Source organism: Meleagris gallopavo, chromosome 1, assembly GCF_905368555.1.
Source record: "Meleagris gallopavo chromosome 1, MGAL_WU_HG_1.1, whole genome shotgun sequence".
NCBI lineage: Eukaryota > Metazoa > Chordata > Aves > Galliformes > Phasianidae > Meleagris > Meleagris gallopavo.
The window spans coordinates 34,085,322-34,103,689 of record NC_139404.1 but is presented as its reverse complement, the minus strand read 5'-3'; the positions used below and the strand labels follow the sequence as shown (position 1 = coordinate 34,103,689).

Here is an 18,368-nt window from a genome sequence, read left to right as displayed (position 1 = left end):
TAATTCTTTCCTGTCTTGGGAAATTCCAGCAAAGTGAAACTTCCCCATCCACCAGTGAGGCAATGACTCATTTATCCTCTATAATAATTGGATATATTTTGTGTTAATGGGGTTCAAAAGTTTATGAAGCAATCTTTTATGCCGCTTTGTTTGCTGTGAAAATCTATAGACGGGTTAAAAAATGTAACATAATTACATCCCTACAGTATCTAACAGCACATAAACCACAGAAATACCTGACAAGTTTTCAGTGCTAAACCTAAATGCTAGTGGCCTCAAATACAAAGTCTCAGCTGTCTTTTGTACCTGCCAGTTACTACGTGCAAAATACTAGACTTTTTGTTCCTGCTCCCTTGCAAGTAATTTGAATGCACACTCATCTTCCCCCCCTGGTGCCATTAACCAGAAAGATTTGCAGGCTTGTCCTTTTTTGTGAACTCGGGACAACCACGTATACTCCCAGTGTAGTACAATTTGGGGAAAATTCTATTCCAGCAAAAGATTGCAGCTGATTTATTCATTTGCTTCTGATAAAGATTCAGTGAAAAGGGTCTAGTTGTGGATGTTCATCTCTCCTTTATACCCTCTCTCCAGTCTGATGAAAATAATGCAAATGTACAAAGTCTGACTAGGAGAAAGCTGTTTGTTCCATGAGCTGATAGATTTTTCACAGAGAGGGCACACATGCAAATATGGCCCAAAAATCATCACCATCCATAAGTTACTGAGAAATTAGATTATGTTTTCTGCCCCCTTTTTAACAGAAAAATCCATGTCTCGCAATACCTGCTGTCACATTCAGAGCTTGTGAATGAATAATAATACATGTGACATCTCAGTCACGTTATTGATAATCCCAATTTTTGGTATTGATAGCAGCTAGTAACACTATTTGGAGATCCTCAGCTTGAGTTCTAGCTCAGCTGTGCCTCTTCTGTGGCAGAAAAGAGATGATCCTGCTTCCTGTAGAAGCTCCTGTTCACTTCTTTCATTCTTTCTTTTTATTTTTAACATCCGTAAGGATATGTATATACTGCATATGTTACAATATTAGATTTTCCACTTAGATGTCTGCCTTTTTCTTAACCTGTGTGCTGTGTCTGTGCTAATATTCTTTCATTCTTCTGTACATCAGGTAGCTGACAGCTTTATTTTCTTCAAGCTTGTATTAACATGCAGTATAGCCAAGCCTGTTAGCTCTCTCCTTGTAACAATAGAATCCCAAAGCAATGGTAGTTCATTTTCTGTAGAAAAAACAATGATATCTGTCTGTTGAGATATTTCACCGGTATATGATCTTCATTACTTGCTGCATTTATGTCAACATATGTGGCCTTGCAAAAATGTTTTGCCTTTAAAATAAAACAAAAACCTCATTCAGCTTTCTTGTTACTATATCCACATTCATGCACATGCTATAAACTGATTGGTCCATGAAGGAAAAAATACGTAAATAGAAGGATTTGATAGTGCTTTAAAGTGTTTGAGCACTCGATTAAAGCACAAGCAAGATGGAAGCCTAATTTCTTGGGATTTCTTTCCTTTGATTAAAGTAATAAAATCTATGCTACTGTTTCTTCTCTTGCATGCACATTTCTTTACTGAGCTTATAGCTTGCCATTTTTAAAGCTACTATGTGGCTGATGGTTTCCCCATGGTTACCCTGCTCCCAGAAGGGATGCACAAGTGCCTCACTTCTGTCTTGTGCTGCTTCTAATAGACAGCTAATCTGCTTGGCCCACCAACAGCATCCTCTGATGCCTCCATGTTGACCAGTTGGTGAACAGAGCCTCCTGCTTCGACCCTGGCAGCCACAGTGCTGTACTTCAGTATAAGTGTGCTTGGCCTATTGGGCAGCTGCTTTCTGATGTTCTCTCCAATCAGTTGTTAACTATGGAAAATGTAGAGTCCTGTGGCAGATCCCAGAAGAAACGGAGAGCATCTCTACAGCCAGAATATTCAAAAGCTTCTGGAAATACTTCTGAATAGGGAAGGTCCCTCTCTCACTGGAGTCTTTGACACATGAAGTTTCTTAACCTGAGGAAAGTGAAAGTTTCTATATTTACTTCAAAACTGAAAAGGGCTTTGTATATCTAGCCTGTCATCAACAAACCATTATCTCTGATCTGAGCTTTACCTCATCCTTTTCAGCTCTGTTACTCAGAGACATTATCTTTCAGGCTAGACACGGCTTTGAGCACTGAGTCAGAATTCAGAAATATCCATCCTCATCTAGCTCTTGTACTCTGCATTGCTAGTTCACAGTAATTAGATTAAAAAGAATCTGTTGTTTTTAACACTATATTTATCAGTAACTGCAACTTTGCTTGTTTCTGTTTAGATGAGAGTCCTTACACAAAGTCTGCAAACCAGACAAGGACACCTGATGGAGCACTATCTGTGAGGAGACAGAGTATTCCAGGTAAGACTTGCTTTGCTTTTTATAACATGTGGTTTGTGAACAGCAAGGTAATACTAGTCAAAATTAAACTCGTTATAAAAAGCAAATAAAGTATAGGTGCCAACAAGTAATTTGTAAGGAAGATTCCACTGGAACTGTAAGGAGTTTACACAGTTAGATTCCCTGGGGCTTTAGTATGAGGAACATCTCCACATCTGCTTTTTGCAGCAGATTTCACATGTTGATCACAACAGCCCTTTCATCAGAGGCCCTGAGAAATCTGTTCTTTTGTATGTCTTCAGTGATGTAGGGAGTTTGGCTCATATTTCCAATCCTGAATGCTGTCAGAAGTCGCATCTGTGTGTGGTTTTCTGCCATACAGACATCATCCTTGTGGATTCTGTCATCCAGTCACACAGAGCTGAACCCAACTGATCAGTGGGATATTCAAACCTCTGTGTCTTATAATTACTTCAAATGAGTCTGCACAATGTGCCCATGAACAGCAATATTATATATACTGTGCAGCAATATAAGGGAGTTTTCACCTCAAGTAAAATTTAGGGATCAGCTAATGAAAACAAATGAACACTAACAAAGGTTGTGCACAGGTAGAATAACTGATGTTGCCATTTTCACCTCAAGAACAGTAACCTCTGAATGGAAGGGAAGACGTATGGCAACAGAAATCAGAAACTGTAAGGTCATGTCGCCCACCTTCTAATGAATAATCATCATATTCTGTGCACTCTGTGGCCTTATTATTGAACAAAGTCACACATCCTTCTCAGAGGTTATAGATACAAGAGATGGAGCTCAGACTTCTATCATTGCCTGTCTCAGATCTCATCACAGTAACTGAATTATTTCTGAAGGGCCAAAGTACAGATTGTATGGATGCCCTATGTGCAAATGTATGTATGGGTATATGTGTGGGAGAGTTAGAGAGTTTGGTGATTTACTATTTTCCAAATGAATATTTTTGACTGCTTAAAATATCCTTGTGATTTAAAGATTGTTATTTTCACAATCCAATCATGAAAATCAAAATTGTGAGAAAAATCTACTGCAGTGTTCAGTGTGCATTCATTGTTATGAGGATTATACAAACACCAACCAGATTTCTTTCTCCAAGTCAGTACAAATGAAGATTCGTTGTTCAGTGAATTAAGCTGTCTATATGGATATCCCTTCAGATAATTTTGTAGCTCGTGTGTCACTAATATTTAGCTTACTAAATCTCTTCTTTAAAGAAAATAATAATCTTGTTAATTTTTTCACCTTGAACATAGTAGTTGACATTTATGGTGTGGTTACTGTATTTACAGATTACTTATGCTGTGGTCTGAATACAAACTGAAGTTCATGGTTTGAGATAACAGAGAACTGAAGATTTTCAGTCATATTCTTTGAAGAAAAGGTTTGATAAAAGTTGAATGGGTTGAATTTTTCTTTAGGTCATTTGATAAGAGTAGGAATGTCTAATACTCCATAGTCATTGTGACCATTTATTTTGAGTTGTTAAAAAATTAACTGCACGTTCTGGAATTTTAGTGTACATGTGTATAAGAGAAGATTCCGAGGAGACCTTATAGCGGCCTTCTAGTACCTGAAGGGGCCTGCAGGAAAGCCAGGATGGGAGTTTTTATAAGGGCAGATAGCAACAGGATGAAGGGAAATGGTTTTAATTTGGAAGAGAGTAGATTTAGACTAGATATCAGGAAGAAATTCTTTACTGTGAGGATGGTGAGACACTGGAACAGGTTGCCCAGAGAAGTTGTGGATGTCCTCTCCCTGGAGGCACTCAAGGCCAGGCTGGATGGGGCTGTGAGCAACTTGGTCTAAAGGGAAGTGTCCCTGCCTGTAGCAGGGGGTTGGAACTAGAGGATCTTAAAGGACTCTTCCAACCCTATGTGTGCTGTGTGTGAGTCAGAGTTACTTCAGAGAGACAGCACTGACAAGTGTTTGGTGAGATATACTCTTTGTCATTTTGTGTGCTCTTCTGTGTGTTCTTCACTTTTCAATGTTGTGAAGACATTTATCTTCACACCTTGTTGCAACTCCCTGCCTTAGGAGCCCAAAGTATAAATGACATTGAGCTGATGCAATAGTAAATAATAATGATAATAATAATAATAATAATGTTTTCAGGCCTTGACAAATTGCTGTTCTAGCACAAGGAATATTGTGAATTTAGGTGCATGAATATCTTTATAAAACTAAGCAGTATTTTGTGAAGTAACCAACATTCAGGAGTTTTAACTGAAGTTTCTGGAAACATCCCCTGAACTTTTATATCCCTTTTGACACTTAGAAAATTTGGCCTTCTAAATACCATCTAATCTTACTTGTCTGTGGGCAGTTTATCCACATTGTTGATGCTCTTGCCACAGATGCAGACACATCCCAGCAAACCATTTTGGTAGCAAGAGGACTACCAGTTCTATATCCTAATAACACTAGGTTGAGGCAGAATGTATTGCAGCTGCTTTTGGTTTTGCTTGGGGTCAGGATCTGACTTCTGACAGTATGTAGATCAGCTCTAAACAACTTTGGAAAGGGAAGGTGCAATACAATGGCTCTGGTAAATTCTTCTAAACTTGGATGGAGAGATGTCAGCAGGAGTTAATGTCAGTAATCCTCCCAGGGAGGGCATATGCTGTATGGAAAGTATTCGGTGCTATTTCCTCCAGACATATGCCTGATACAATATTACATTCCCAAGGTGCTTTTTTTCAAGCTTGAGGCCTGGCAGTACCTTTGACAACATAGTTGTCCAAGCCACTTGATGCTCTGTCATTCCTGAGACATGGACTGCACATGTCCCATCTTATTCCCAAGGAATGTTCTGGCCATTACAGCCAGGAGAAATCTTTTTTTTTTCTTCTCTTTTTGCTTTGCACAGGTTTAAATAGTCTGTGAAAAGATGCAAGTAAATACGTATTTCTAGGATATATGATCTAAATCTCCCAGTATAGCACAAGATTGTAATGTCTCCCTGTGCCTGTTGAAGGTTCTTTCTTGTAACATTCATATTCACTTAAGGGGATTTCCTTTCTTTGCTCCTTTCTTTGACCAGATATGAAAAAAATAAAAAAGACTTTGCATCATTGTGGGGTGTGAAAATGCTGTATCAACTGTAAACCCCAATATGTTGTTTTTATCCTTTCCCATTTAACTGTATTGGAAGTGCAGTATTGATGAGCAAAGACCAAATGCACAAAGAAGTACTGTAATTCTGTAGAGGTTGCATGGATCTCAGACTTGGTTTATTTTACAGGAAAAAAAAGGTTGAAATAATCATTTTATAATTAAAGTCAAATGAGCACAAACTGTGAAATCAGTGCACTGAGTTTAATTCCTTTCATCCCCAGAAGCAGGGAATGGATTAAGCTTCTCTCTGGAGCAGAACTGGCTCACTTAAGATGCAGAATACATTATTCATGTGATGAGGGTACATGTCATATTTATCATGTCTTTACATGGCACAAAATCAACAAGCAGCAGATCAATTCAAAGAGATTTACAGAACTGATGAAATTATAGTTAATTTAAATTATGGGCATTCATATAATTGCAGTTTGAGGCCTGAACTTAATCTTGCAGATGTGTAGGTGTTGTAATTATATATAAATGATTGTTCAAAACATTTTATTTTTGCCATCAGGATTTCTTAATTGTAAAAGGAAGGCTTAAGTTAGCATCAGCATGACGAGCAGTCTTGTGCAAAATAAGAAACCAATGTATTTTTTTCTCTGAACCTTGAAATTTAGACTTAACTGGTGTGCATAGGGTTGTCTGAAAGTTCCCATTTATTTCCATGGAAACTACAATGATACAAAGAGCATGATAACACTATTTGATAGAGCAAATTCTCAGGTACAAAACGCTATTTTTCAGTGTTGTCATCATCATTAATTCCAGAGCGGACCTCATGTAATGAACCCCTGTTGTTACTCTGCCCGTATAGTAGACTGCAGAGGCAGTGGGGCTGCATGCTGTAGCTCACCCGGGAAGCTATGGTTGCCAGACTGGTGTTAGACACACAAATGCAAAGAATGTGTTTTTAAGCTCATGGGTGAGACCCCTCCCTCAATATCACAGATGCAGTTGGAAGCATCTGGCATTTGAAGATGAAGTATCTAGTGCTCTCATTGGCTGATCTCTAGGTTTAGATGGCTGAGGTTCACATGGATTTCTAGGCTACCACTGGTATGCCTGAGAGCAAACCTGTGCTTGGCACAGAGCAAGTTTGGGATCAATAACACTTGAATCAAAGCTGTTTTTTCTGTGGTTGCCTACCCCTGTGAGAGCTTTATGGAGAGCATCAAATACTCCAGCAGTAGTGATACAGTGTCAAAACCTGATGACACTGTGAAGGAGACATTTTGAAAGGTAAGCTAAAGATGAGCCTTAGCTGGATGCTGAATGCGGGCAGGCCTAGAGAGAGCTGTTCCCACGCTTTCCAGACTGAAATCCAATGCCTTCTTATCTGTTGAAACAACATGGAGAAATCTGTCGACACTAATGCCGTGTAAATTACTTGCTTAATTTATTTGTCTGTTTTCAATTCATTTTCTGAAACCTAGAGCAGAATCACACAGGCATGAAAATAATTACGTGTTAGAAAAAAAAGACACTGTAAATTTGAGGCTGATTAAAATATTTTGTAAAACCTAATGCAAGAGGGATTTTTGATTTTAGCTCAATTCTGCAGGCACTTTTTATTGATTCTAAGGAGTTTTTATTAGGAAAAAAAAAAAGAGCTGAAGTGTTCTGACTTCTCTGTGTTTTATTTCTGGCTGAAATTATGAGAAGTTTCAGTTAACTCTGCAAATAGTTTTGTTTGGGTCAAAAGAGTATTTTTAAGGGAAGAGCTTATTTTTACCCCATCTATTTGACATAAAATTGAAAAAATAATAATTTTTACTTCTTGCATTTATTGATGCAGACATCTGCACTATGGAAAAGTTCCAAAAGTGTGAAGTGTTCATGGGCTCTGAACAGCCTCAGTGCACACTGTGCTCTGGGATGGCCATTGGAACTCTCAGTGAATCCAGAGTTAGGGCCTAGCTGGGAGAGCGCAGACTGGAGCTCTCACTCTCTGAACAAAATCCCTGTTCAATGAATCGGCACCAAATAGTGGGGAAACCACCAGAAAATCATCCCCTTCCTTTTTTGTAGTTATCATTGTAGAAAAAAAGAGCTCATTACAGAAGTAAAACCTGAAAATAATGTGCGTATGCATCTATTTATCAGTAGATGCAGAGGTAGGAAGTTGAAGTATGCATCTAGAGAAGCACTTTTTTCTCCATTTGCATTTGTTTCATAGACACTTTTACTACGTGCTTTTTAAAATCAGCACAGAAAGCTCAGGTTTGCTCTGAAGATATTTTTAACATTTAGAAATCCATTAACAATGACCTCTGTAGTCACAAATATTATGGTTAGTATTGTGGGTCATTTCCTAGGAGAAGCAAGTGCTCTGACCTGTGAAATGCAGATCACAGACTAGTAAGCTTTTCTGCACTTGAGGTGTTTATTATATCTGCAAAGTCATTTGCTGATTTTCATGTTTGATGAGAGACTGCAGTTGCTGTATCATTTATAGTCTTGCCTGTTTGCAGAGTGTTTGTTTAACCTGCTGGAGGTTTATCAAATGGGCTGTGCAGCATCTGCAGAGCTACACCTCTTTTGCTTCTCCTCTCTACTGGAAATTTCTGAATTTGTTTTTACACTTAATATTGAAAAAGAGGAGTCTTCTTCCTTGCCCCTTCTTCCTTCCACCAAAATAACTTTGTTGGAATGGGTTCCATACATGTTGATCATGTAAATGTTTCATATATGGATAAATCCAAAAGAAATCTCTCTCACAGAAAATGAAAAAAGCCCACTGAGTTCTTACCTAAACAAGATTTCTGTTGATTTATTTATAGAATTTGTTTACTGAGCAACAATTACATTACCGTGCTAATGCTTTTCAATACTGAAAGGGATTAGAAGAGAGATCTAATTTCATTCATCTCATGATAAACGAGAAAGAAAGTGCATTAGTGGCAATAATGAGAAAAATGCACTTTTTGAAATATCCAGCTGATACGAGACCACTGTGATAATGTCTGAGAAGATAAATATCTTCAAAATATTTTCAGTTTTATAAATTTTGATTATGGATGCAGTCAATAACAGTTTTGTAGCTGATGGTACTGAACACCTTCATTTATGCATACTTGGGTTTAGTTGTATATAATTTTACCAAACTCCAGGCTTTCAAAATATAATTTATTTAATTATTCCTGCAGCAGTTTTTGTTTTTTTTGTTTTTTTTTTTTTAGCTATTTGTAGTATGATAAAGATAAAACCCAATATAGTGTCTCTAAGAACACTGTAAATAACTCTCACCACTCTTTGGCTCTGTACATATACTATACATGCACACTTGGGGGTAGAGATGGCAACTTTGAGAGAGTAGTTCTATATTTAGCAAATGTGTCTCTGCACCATCCTAGCCATTTGTTAGTTGAATCATAAAGTAATTAAGATTGGAAAAGACCAATAAGTTCGTCTAGTCCAACCCTCAGCCAACACCACCATGCTCATGAAACCATATCCCTCAGTGCCACATCTCTATGTTGCTTGAACACTTCCAGGATTGTTGACTCCGTCACCATTCTGGGCAGCCTGTACCAATGCCTCACCACTCCTAAGAAAATTTTGTTTTTTCTAATATCCAACCTGAACGTCTCCTGCTGTAACTTGAGGCCATTACCTATTGCTGACTGAAAATATGCTGGGGAGCTTCAGGGCATCTCCCGGGGTTGGCAGTGCCATCTCCTGGTTGTTTTCCTGCATGACTTCAGCTTGCTTTCTGAATCCACACAGGGAAGGCATCCTTGTGATGCTTGACTTCGTTCGCTTTGCTCAGAAGGTTGGTGAAGTCTGTTGAAAAATTTATTCTCCTTTAAAGGCTTCAGTTGGAAGAGAGAGCAGGCTGTAGAGACCTTGTGAGGAGAGAGAAACCAGGAAAAGCCAAACAGGTAGAAAGCTGTACGCTCCTTAAGAGTTGTGGTAAGAGGGGATGAACACAGTGAGATCTGTAACTGTGTGCTTGTGTAACTGATCACAGTCAGTGGCTGAACACAAGACTCATTAATCCCAGTAATTTATGTTGTCCACCAAAAAGTTGTGAAAAGCTGATTTGGCAGTCTCTTGTGGAACAGCCATTTGCAGATGTCAGTTTCTTTGTTTTAGGTAACTGAGTACCTAAAGCTTGATACTGACTTCTTGAAGACCACTACATTTGCACATGGTAGCAAGGTTGGGGTTTTGGAGAGGAGCAGGAATGGAGGGGGATTGTCTTAAGAAAAATGGTATTATATGAGGAGAAAAGTCTGCGAAGATGCCCAGCTTCCTCAATATATTCAAAATTTAGGAAACATGTTAGAAATTTTTCATGCATTATCATTTTCACTTAAATAGAAATATATTAAGATATTGTCCTGTAAGTTATTACCAATCCAGCCAATACTGCATAAAGATGGGTTCAACAGAAAAACTGACTTCTGCATCATTTGGATGAGATGATCCTCCTGGATCATCACCAGACAGGGGGAGTAAGCAGCAAACAGCAGATTCAAAAGGAATCAAACAAATTAATCAGCAGGAGATTCGCAAATAATTAGTGCTAAGACTGAGGAGCAGTGTAGCCTCCATTATCACAGTGCAAGGTGTTGGGGAACTGACAGGACTGTACAGAACAGCCTTTTCTTGCTTTCCAATACAGAAAAAGACTAGATGGTGTGCTTTCTGACCCAACAGAGAGAAATTGAGAATATTTTTTATCATTTGCAGTTGTTAGATTATTTTATTTGTACATTGTAGGCAACCTGTCTCATTAATGACGTTCCTTGTTTATTTTCTGATTCCTAGTTTATTTTCCTCTTCACAGGATTTAATGTGTGCTTTTCATCTGGTTTTTTTTTTCCTGAATCTTCCATTCAGTTTCTGAAGTGATTATAAATTCAGGGAATGGAGATAGCAAAGGGATAATATATCACCTACCAAGATAACAGCTCTGTGGCACCAAAATATACTATCCCAGATCCAGATAATAACTTGCTTTTTCTTTTTGACTGTATCAGTAGGTCAAAGCTCTCCTTGGAAAAAAAATGTAATGTTTTCTCTTTTTGCTTATTTTTGTTGCAGAATTCTTTGTCCATAATATGAAGCAGTTTAATGTGTTTCATGTTAATGGGGAAGCAACTGCTAATTTTCTTTTTTTGTTTAATAACATTTTCATGCTTTTTATCCACTTATACCAAAAGAAGAGAATGTATTTTGATCCTTACGCATCTTCCTGATCACAAAGATATACATTTATGCCTCATGGCACAGAATATAGGAGTTGGACTTCCTGTTTTTTTGAGACCATAAGTTAACTACAGCATCATTACAAACTAGGTTTTCTTTTGTATTTAAAAGTGCAGTGGTAAGGACAAAGCACTTATACTTTCAGTTTATATCTTATCTTTATCCTTAGCTGTGAATTTAGGTGGAATCAGTTGCCCGGAAGAGACCTTGGTGACCATCTATACAAAATATGTAACTTCCCTGAATTTACTTCTATTTCACCTTGTGTTTGAATTACACTTTGAAGGAACATCCATTCTACTAAAGTTGCTTGCGATTCATCTTATCCTTTTGTGATCATTTAACCTCGCCACTTCTCTTTTTAGGTTGAATATATCTAATTTCTGCTTCCCCTCATTTGTGGTAGGGTCATCTTTCATCAAAATTCAGTTCATCCTTTATAGGTACTTCATTATGAAATCACCTTTTAATCTTTCCCTTGTTAAAGTAAACGGATGGTGCTTTTCCAATCTTCTGCTCCCAGGCATGCTTCCTTAACTATTTGAAAAAGTCTTCTCTGATTCTTCTGCCCTCTCTTCGGTTATTAATATTCTCATCCTTTCAGAAGAATGAGATAAAGCATCTGAGCGATGATCACTAAATACTAAGGAATCTGTGTAAAACCACTTTGTTTATATGGTCATAGTTTGTATTATTCTGCCCAGTGAGGGTTTTGATCACCCGTCAGGATTCCCAAATCCTATTTGTCTGCATTGATTTCGTAATTAATTTACTGGCATGTTTCTATTAAAATCTTATGTTACTAGAGTGGTAGATTTTATTAACTTCCTAGGTGAAATACTAGCTAGTAGAATGCAGATGTTTATCTTCTTTATTTATTATCCTTGTCCTAATTCCAGATTCCATTCTCACTTTATATCTGCATGTTCTTGGGAATCTACTGATGTTGTGTGAAGAAACACATGCAGGCTCTTCAGAAAAGTCACCCTTACTAACAAGCTGAAAGAAGTACAAAAGGAGTACAGAAAGAAAAATAGAAGACGTATTTTAATAGGAGAAAATAAGAATGAAGCCAAAACAGAAAGTGCTTTTAATGCTTTTATCCACAGAAAAGATTGGTGGAAGGACAGTGAATATCAATTCAGGCAGGAACAAGTGCTGATTTTCAGCGCTGATTAGTTTTATCAGTGAAGCAAACCAGGCCAGTTTAATAGTTAACTGTGAGAAACTTTCTTCCCTTCTTAGAATGACATCGTGACCCTAAATATTTGTCAGATAAATGATACAGAAAATGAGCATCAACCTCAGTGGTAGTAAAAACCCAATGCTATGCATAAGAGCAGGACATGTTCTGCAGCTGAATTTTAGGTATCACTGTAAACCAGGGGTGATCATATTTGATTATATACTGTGAATATTGATGCCAAGAACATTGCTTCTGTAAACAAGAATGAAAAATAAAAACTGGTAAGAGGTCAAATAGGGAAATCTTGTCATGAAACCAAGACTGTAGCAGTGTAGACCAAACCTATCAAAAATAGCTAATGCTGCAGTACAATTGAAATAATATTTTTAAAATAACTTACATGGAGTATATTCACATGGTAGTGAACACATCTGCTTTTCCAAAAAGTTTTCAGATTGGGTTATGATATATTATTAGTTTTGGAATTGAAAATTTAAAAATGTAGCAAGTGTATTTGAAAGTCATTACAAACTTGTACTACAAAACCAGATGCCCAGTAAGGCGTTTCTGTAACTTTATGTTAAGGTAGGAACCTCTAATGAGTCCATTAAAGTCCAGGAATTTTATTCCTTAACCGCTAACTAAAGGTAATGGAGCAGCAGAGAACAGACAGTGGATGGAAATGCAGTAAAAATCACAGAGCTCGACTTATTTAACCCCACGCCACTGAAAATAATAGGCAAACTTTTAAGTAAGCCAGCTGGGATAATAACTGAACATGATTGTAATGTACAGTAAGATGCACTTTCCCTGGTCTCTGCTAAGGGTGCCTGGAGACTGAATATTTTGACAAGCTGTGAGTACATTTTATTGTACCTGTTTTCCATATAGAAAAAGTTGAAGTTGAGTCTAGAACATTTTACGTGCTGTTCCAGTGCACATTTCAATGTATTTGCAACACTGTAAAAATAACTTTGACCAATAATTGGGACCTGGGGATTAGAAGACATTGTATCTTTTATTCTTCCAATGCCTACATATTTTAAAAATAAAACATATCAAAGTGATACCAAATATTCTTACCATGTTGTGGGAGTTACATTGGCGGGTATCTTAAGTCCGTTGTGAGCTGAAAGGAGTGGGAAGTAACATGCAGGCTGCTTCTTATGTGTGAGTTATCATCTATTGTGGGTCTTCACTGGGGAAGAACACCAGGATTGTACAGAACTGTAATAGTCTGAAGATCACCTGTTCTAGACTTAGCTAAAACAAGGAGGGAAAGAACATCCAGGGCAGATATTCTTCTTGCAGGTGTTCTGTGCATGTTTAAGTTAGGAATTTCCTGGAAGCTGTTGCAGCCGGATGAAGCCAGGCTGGTTGAAGGTATGAATTTTGCAGTGTTTCTAACTGAGCAAAGCTTCAGGGTAGGCATGGTGACATCACATGCTCTCTCTCTTTTTTAACTTGATAAGTTAGTCTGAATTTTATTAGTTTCTTTTTTCCCATTATGACTTCATGTCTGGTAGGATGGTCTGATTTTATACCCACACTCACATAAACACACTGGGGGAAATTTTTAAATGTAAATCTGCCCTTAGCAGAAAAAGCTTTTTGGGGGTGGGACCTGCAAGACATTTATGCAGAACAAACTTAGAAGAAAAATTTGTACAATAGTTGAATGTGTTTTATAAATGCCAAAAAAAAAAAAAAAAAAAAGGGGGGGGGGGGGGGGAGACAGATATGTTTACTGGATAGTTCTGTTCAGGAACATTTACTTTCAGTCACAAAAATTGTGGAGTAGGTGACCTTCAGAATAAGTTAAATTGTGGGAATTACAATAGAACCTCTCTAGAAACGTTTGCCTTTAGTGATTCTTTAGGCTTCTCCAGTTTAGAGAATATTAGGCACTACCAATTGGACTCTCCTTCTCTCCTACCAAGGGTATGAGTGTAATCATGGGAGATCCAAAATTATACCCATAAATGATTGCTGATCTTTCTGTCCCTTGTAATGAATTGGTTATTGCATGCTTACGTGTAAAAACAGATTCTAGCATGGCAAACATTTTTGTTGGCACAAATTTAAGCCCCATAAGGTGCATTAAAATTGGCACGATGCATTCTAATTAACTGTGTTAAGGTAAATAATGTTGTCAAAATCACAGAAACATGAAATGTGGCTGCATGCTTGGCATATGGTATCTTTCATCTGTACGTCCAAACTAGCATAGGATGTTGGTTAGGGATAAAACAAACTCTTAAATCTGAGTAGCTGATGCAAGTTAAGGAGTGGAGCAACATCCCCAAGGATTTTTATATCTGCAAAATTTGAGTCTGTAACTAAGTCTCTGGTCAGTTTATTTGACAGTAATTAATGAATTAAAAGAAAGTGAATTAAATCATTTGTTATTGTCCAAGTGTTAATCTGACACATAAAAAACTATTACCCCTCCTTTTTTTTTTTTTTTTCCCTATACCTAAAATATAAATCATGGTGCTTTTTTGCAATGAAGAAGCTAGAAATGGATGTTAGAGAATCTAACTGTTTTGGGTTAATGCATTTGATGTTATATTTGGATGATGCAAGCAATGTATGATTTATGCAGTCATGATTGCTTTAGTCACATGACTGAACCTACCACAATTTTTCAAAGCAATTGAGCAGTACAGTAATACAAAGAAAAAGATTTTGAGCACCAGTCTTCTCAGGTGAGATAATGGCAATAGTGGCTGTTCGGTGCCTGATCACGGTCTAATACATGCAATATTATTAATATAAAATAATATATATATTAATGTGTGCTCATATGGTGCCCATTCACTTTCTGTGATAATTGTGGTATACACTGTCAATTTAAACAAAGGAGGAATTCACTTAGGTATATTCTTGCAGCTGTGCATTTTACTGTTTCGCTGCAGTGATTTCCCCAGCAACCTTGACTGTATAATAAGTTAGTTCATGCAGATGAATGCATCTGTCTTCATTCCTCTTTGCCATGAGATCATTATGCATACATTAAACCTGGAGGAATAAGTTACAGAGATTGATTAGAGAGTTATGGAGAATAGGTTAGCAGCCAAGAAATGCCTGAATTATTCCTGGTTTGTTTGCTTTTTTTCCTATTGGCAAAAGTCTTTAACAGAAATAGTATATCCTTGTGGATTTAAATGCTTATTGGCAGCTAAAGTTATCAGTATTCCTGTGATTCAGCAAATTTTAATATAAGCCAGTAGCTTATTTTATAGTTCTTTAACTCTGGTTCTTTGGCTTTGACAGCATGTTTTCTTCATACTGAATGTTGAGTAAGTTAATGGTCCTTTTGTCACAGGCACTTCTTTCTATATAATACCAAATGAAAAGTTTCAGTGCATCCTATTTGTCAGTAGTTGCTGCATACTAAATTCACCCCTTAGTCATTCTTACAACTTCAGTTTTATATCAGAATGAAGTATAGAGAAAAGATGAATCATTATCAAATCTCTTTTTAAAATACTCATAGCTGTGTATTTTTTCAGCCTATCTTTGAGCTATTGCCTTCCAAACATCAGTATTTCTGAGCTGTGCTTTTAACAAAAGTAGAGAGTAAGCAGGCCATCAACATGTCATTGGCCACTGAGCACAAAGGACAGCAGGTAAAATCTGTAGGAAGTGTCCACCAGGGTTGTCTAATCTTCCACACAGAGACTTTGATAAGCACTTTGTCATGCTGTATGTCCCTCCACACTACAGAGTGGAAAGGTAGAGTGCACGTGTCATTCAGCTTTGACTATCCTACAAACAGGCACATGGTTCCTAAAAACTTGGAGTATCTGCTTGTTAGTCCAAGTACTAGGAAATGTTGCACTGACCCACTCCTTCAAATGGCACCTTTGCTCCAGGAAATTGCATTCTCAATATACACTTGAAAATTCAGCATCTATCATTGAGTGTTTGCACAACCATTTATCCAAAAAGGAACGATACAGCTACTACATTCTTTTCTGATCCTTCTGCTTCCATTTTACCATGATATAAGTGAGCTCAGCTCCATGTCAAAAAACAAAAAAAAAAAAAAAAAGGAAAACCGATATTACTTATTAACTATGATGTTAAATTATGTATCAGCTGTAGGGCATTACAGGCAATTCAGATTACCTTAAGTAAAAAATAAATGGTGACTCAAATGGAAAAATGGGATGTAATGACACTATTGCTAAAACTTACCTAGTAGCCAGAGGTCAGGAGGATTTAAAACACTGAAAGAAGCTGGAAAACATGTCTAAACTGTCAAAAGCCTAAGCAATTTGGGCAGCTCTTAATCTAAAATGGGAAGAAGATTAAAGAGTGATTTGATCCAAGTTTATGGTTATGTATCTTCAGAGATATTCTGAATGTAATGGCGGGAATATAGCGAGATCTTGGGATTGGAGACTTACCTACTCAAATTCAAATAGAAATTACCAGTGTGCATAGCAATTTTCCATCTTTCAAAGTTGTGTTGGATATCTTTTTGAAACATACGCTGTAGCTGTGGATATTACTATGTGATTCCATGATATTCTGTTTCTCTGCTCGTGTCGCCCAGGTGGTCAAGGAATGAGTCATTCTCAATGGCTCTTTCCTGCCTTAAGATACACAAATGCAATTGATCCTGTAAGCAATTCTGCATGATCCATTTTGGTATCTGTAGAAAGCGGAGAAATTCGGAGAGCCAGACTGCTTTTGTGGGCAATGCTGTCTCAGTAGAAGTGAACGCTGATTAGCATGAGTTCTCCTGATGCTAATTTTTCAGTACAGGAAATAGAAAGCTGGGAGTGAATTTATCAGAATTATGCGAAGAAAGCGAATAAATCGAAATGTCACATCAGTGCCTATGCTGTTCTATACAGCACATTTCCAGTAGGAAAAGGAGGAGAATTATTGAGGCCCTCATCAAATTCAGGCACAAATGTCAAGAAGAGTAATGTCATGCAGTCTGTCCTTCCTTCATCGATTGCATCCAGGAGTGATGCACAGATGTGTTCAGGGAAGCACTTCAAAATGTGGGCCAATTTTCAAAAAGAGACAGGTGTTTTATCTGCTTTGGGAGACAGAGATTTTAAGTAACTATAGATTTTAGATCCAGCTCAAAAGAACTTCCCACTTGTTTCAGAAATAGTGTGGTCAGCAGCACTAGGGAGGTGATCGTCCTGCTGTACTCAGCCCTGGTGAGGTCACATTTTGAGTACTGTGTTCAGTTTTGGGCCCCTCACTTCAAGAAAAATACTGAGGCCCTAGAGCATGTACAGAGAAGGGGAACGGAGCTGTGAGGGGTCTGGAGCAGCTGAGGGAAGCAGGGATTGTTTAGTCTTGAGATACTTCAATGGAGACCTTATTGCTCTCTTTTGACTGTCTGAAAGGAGGTTGTGGTGGAGTGGACATCGGCCTCTTCTCTCAGGTAACAGCAATAGGACAGGAGGGAATGGCTTGAAGTTGAACCAGGGGAGGTTCATGTTGGATTTTAGGGAAAAGTTTCTTCTCAGAAAGAGTGGAACAGGCATTCCAGGGAGGTGGTGTAGTCAACATATAGATGTGGCACTGAGTGACATGATTAGTGGGCATGGTGGAGATGGGATGATGGCCAGACTTAGAAGTCTTTTCCAATCTTAATGATTCTGTGATTCTACTCATTACCCTCCCAAGCAAAAAACTGACATTGTGTGGAAGCAGATTTTATCTCTGGAAAGCTCTGAAATGTGTATTGACTAGGTTGTTAAGGTTGAGACCATTAAGTCATTCATCACTGTGCTTTTTGTGCTGAAGCATCCTTTGTCCTTGCTTCAGAGAACTCTGCCTTGACAGTGTGGTGGGCCTCAAGGTGGAACAGATCCTTACCAAAGATAAGGAAGTAGATCACTGCAGAGGTTCAAGCAATGCAGGTGGCAATCGACATATACATACATACTCTCCCAAGGAATGCTGTCAACAAAACTGTTAGAAATTCACAGCTAACTCAGAAGATAAATGTGTTGCAACTAGAATGCATTGTTGAGTGAATTTGCTGTTCTCTGTCTTTATTCGCACCGTTGTACAAAGTGGTGCTCTTGGCTCCTCTTTCTTGTAGGTAAGAACTACAAAAACTTGTATATTGTGATTCCATTAAATTGGTGTCTTCTTAGAGAAATACTTGAAAGTATTCATATTTCCTGGAGACAAATGTTCTAATGTTTTATAAATTTATCAATCGTTTTTTCTCTAATTGAATTTTTCTGCCAAGATTTGCTCAGGGATTATAAATTGTAATTCTGTCATTTTTACACTTAAGATTTAAGCATATCTTACATTCTAAGTCCATTTTAATTAAAATACATTGATTGTTCTTTTATATACTTATAAGAATTCAAGCTTGTAATTTGATTCTTTACCTATAATAGGGGATTATAAAACTTTGAT

At 37.6% G+C, this 18,368-nt stretch overlaps 1 protein-coding gene across 6 annotated transcripts in view; it reads left to right on the top strand.

Annotated features, from left to right (window-relative positions):
• GRIP1 (glutamate receptor interacting protein 1) overlaps positions 1 to 18,368 on the top strand; it is a 305,207-nt gene that overhangs the window by 204,330 nt on the left and 82,509 nt on the right. For 5 of the 6 annotated variants that reach the window (XM_085220767.1, XM_085220785.1, XM_085220756.1 and 2 more), the window contains exon 2: positions 2,342 to 2,422. In XM_085220767.1, coding sequence (XP_085076893.1) covers positions 2,342 to 2,422 — 81 coding nt within the window. Of the gene's footprint in view, positions 1 to 2,341; positions 2,423 to 3,729; positions 3,822 to 18,368 lie in introns of those variants that run through there. The other variant, XM_085220776.1, reaches the window with a different exon arrangement.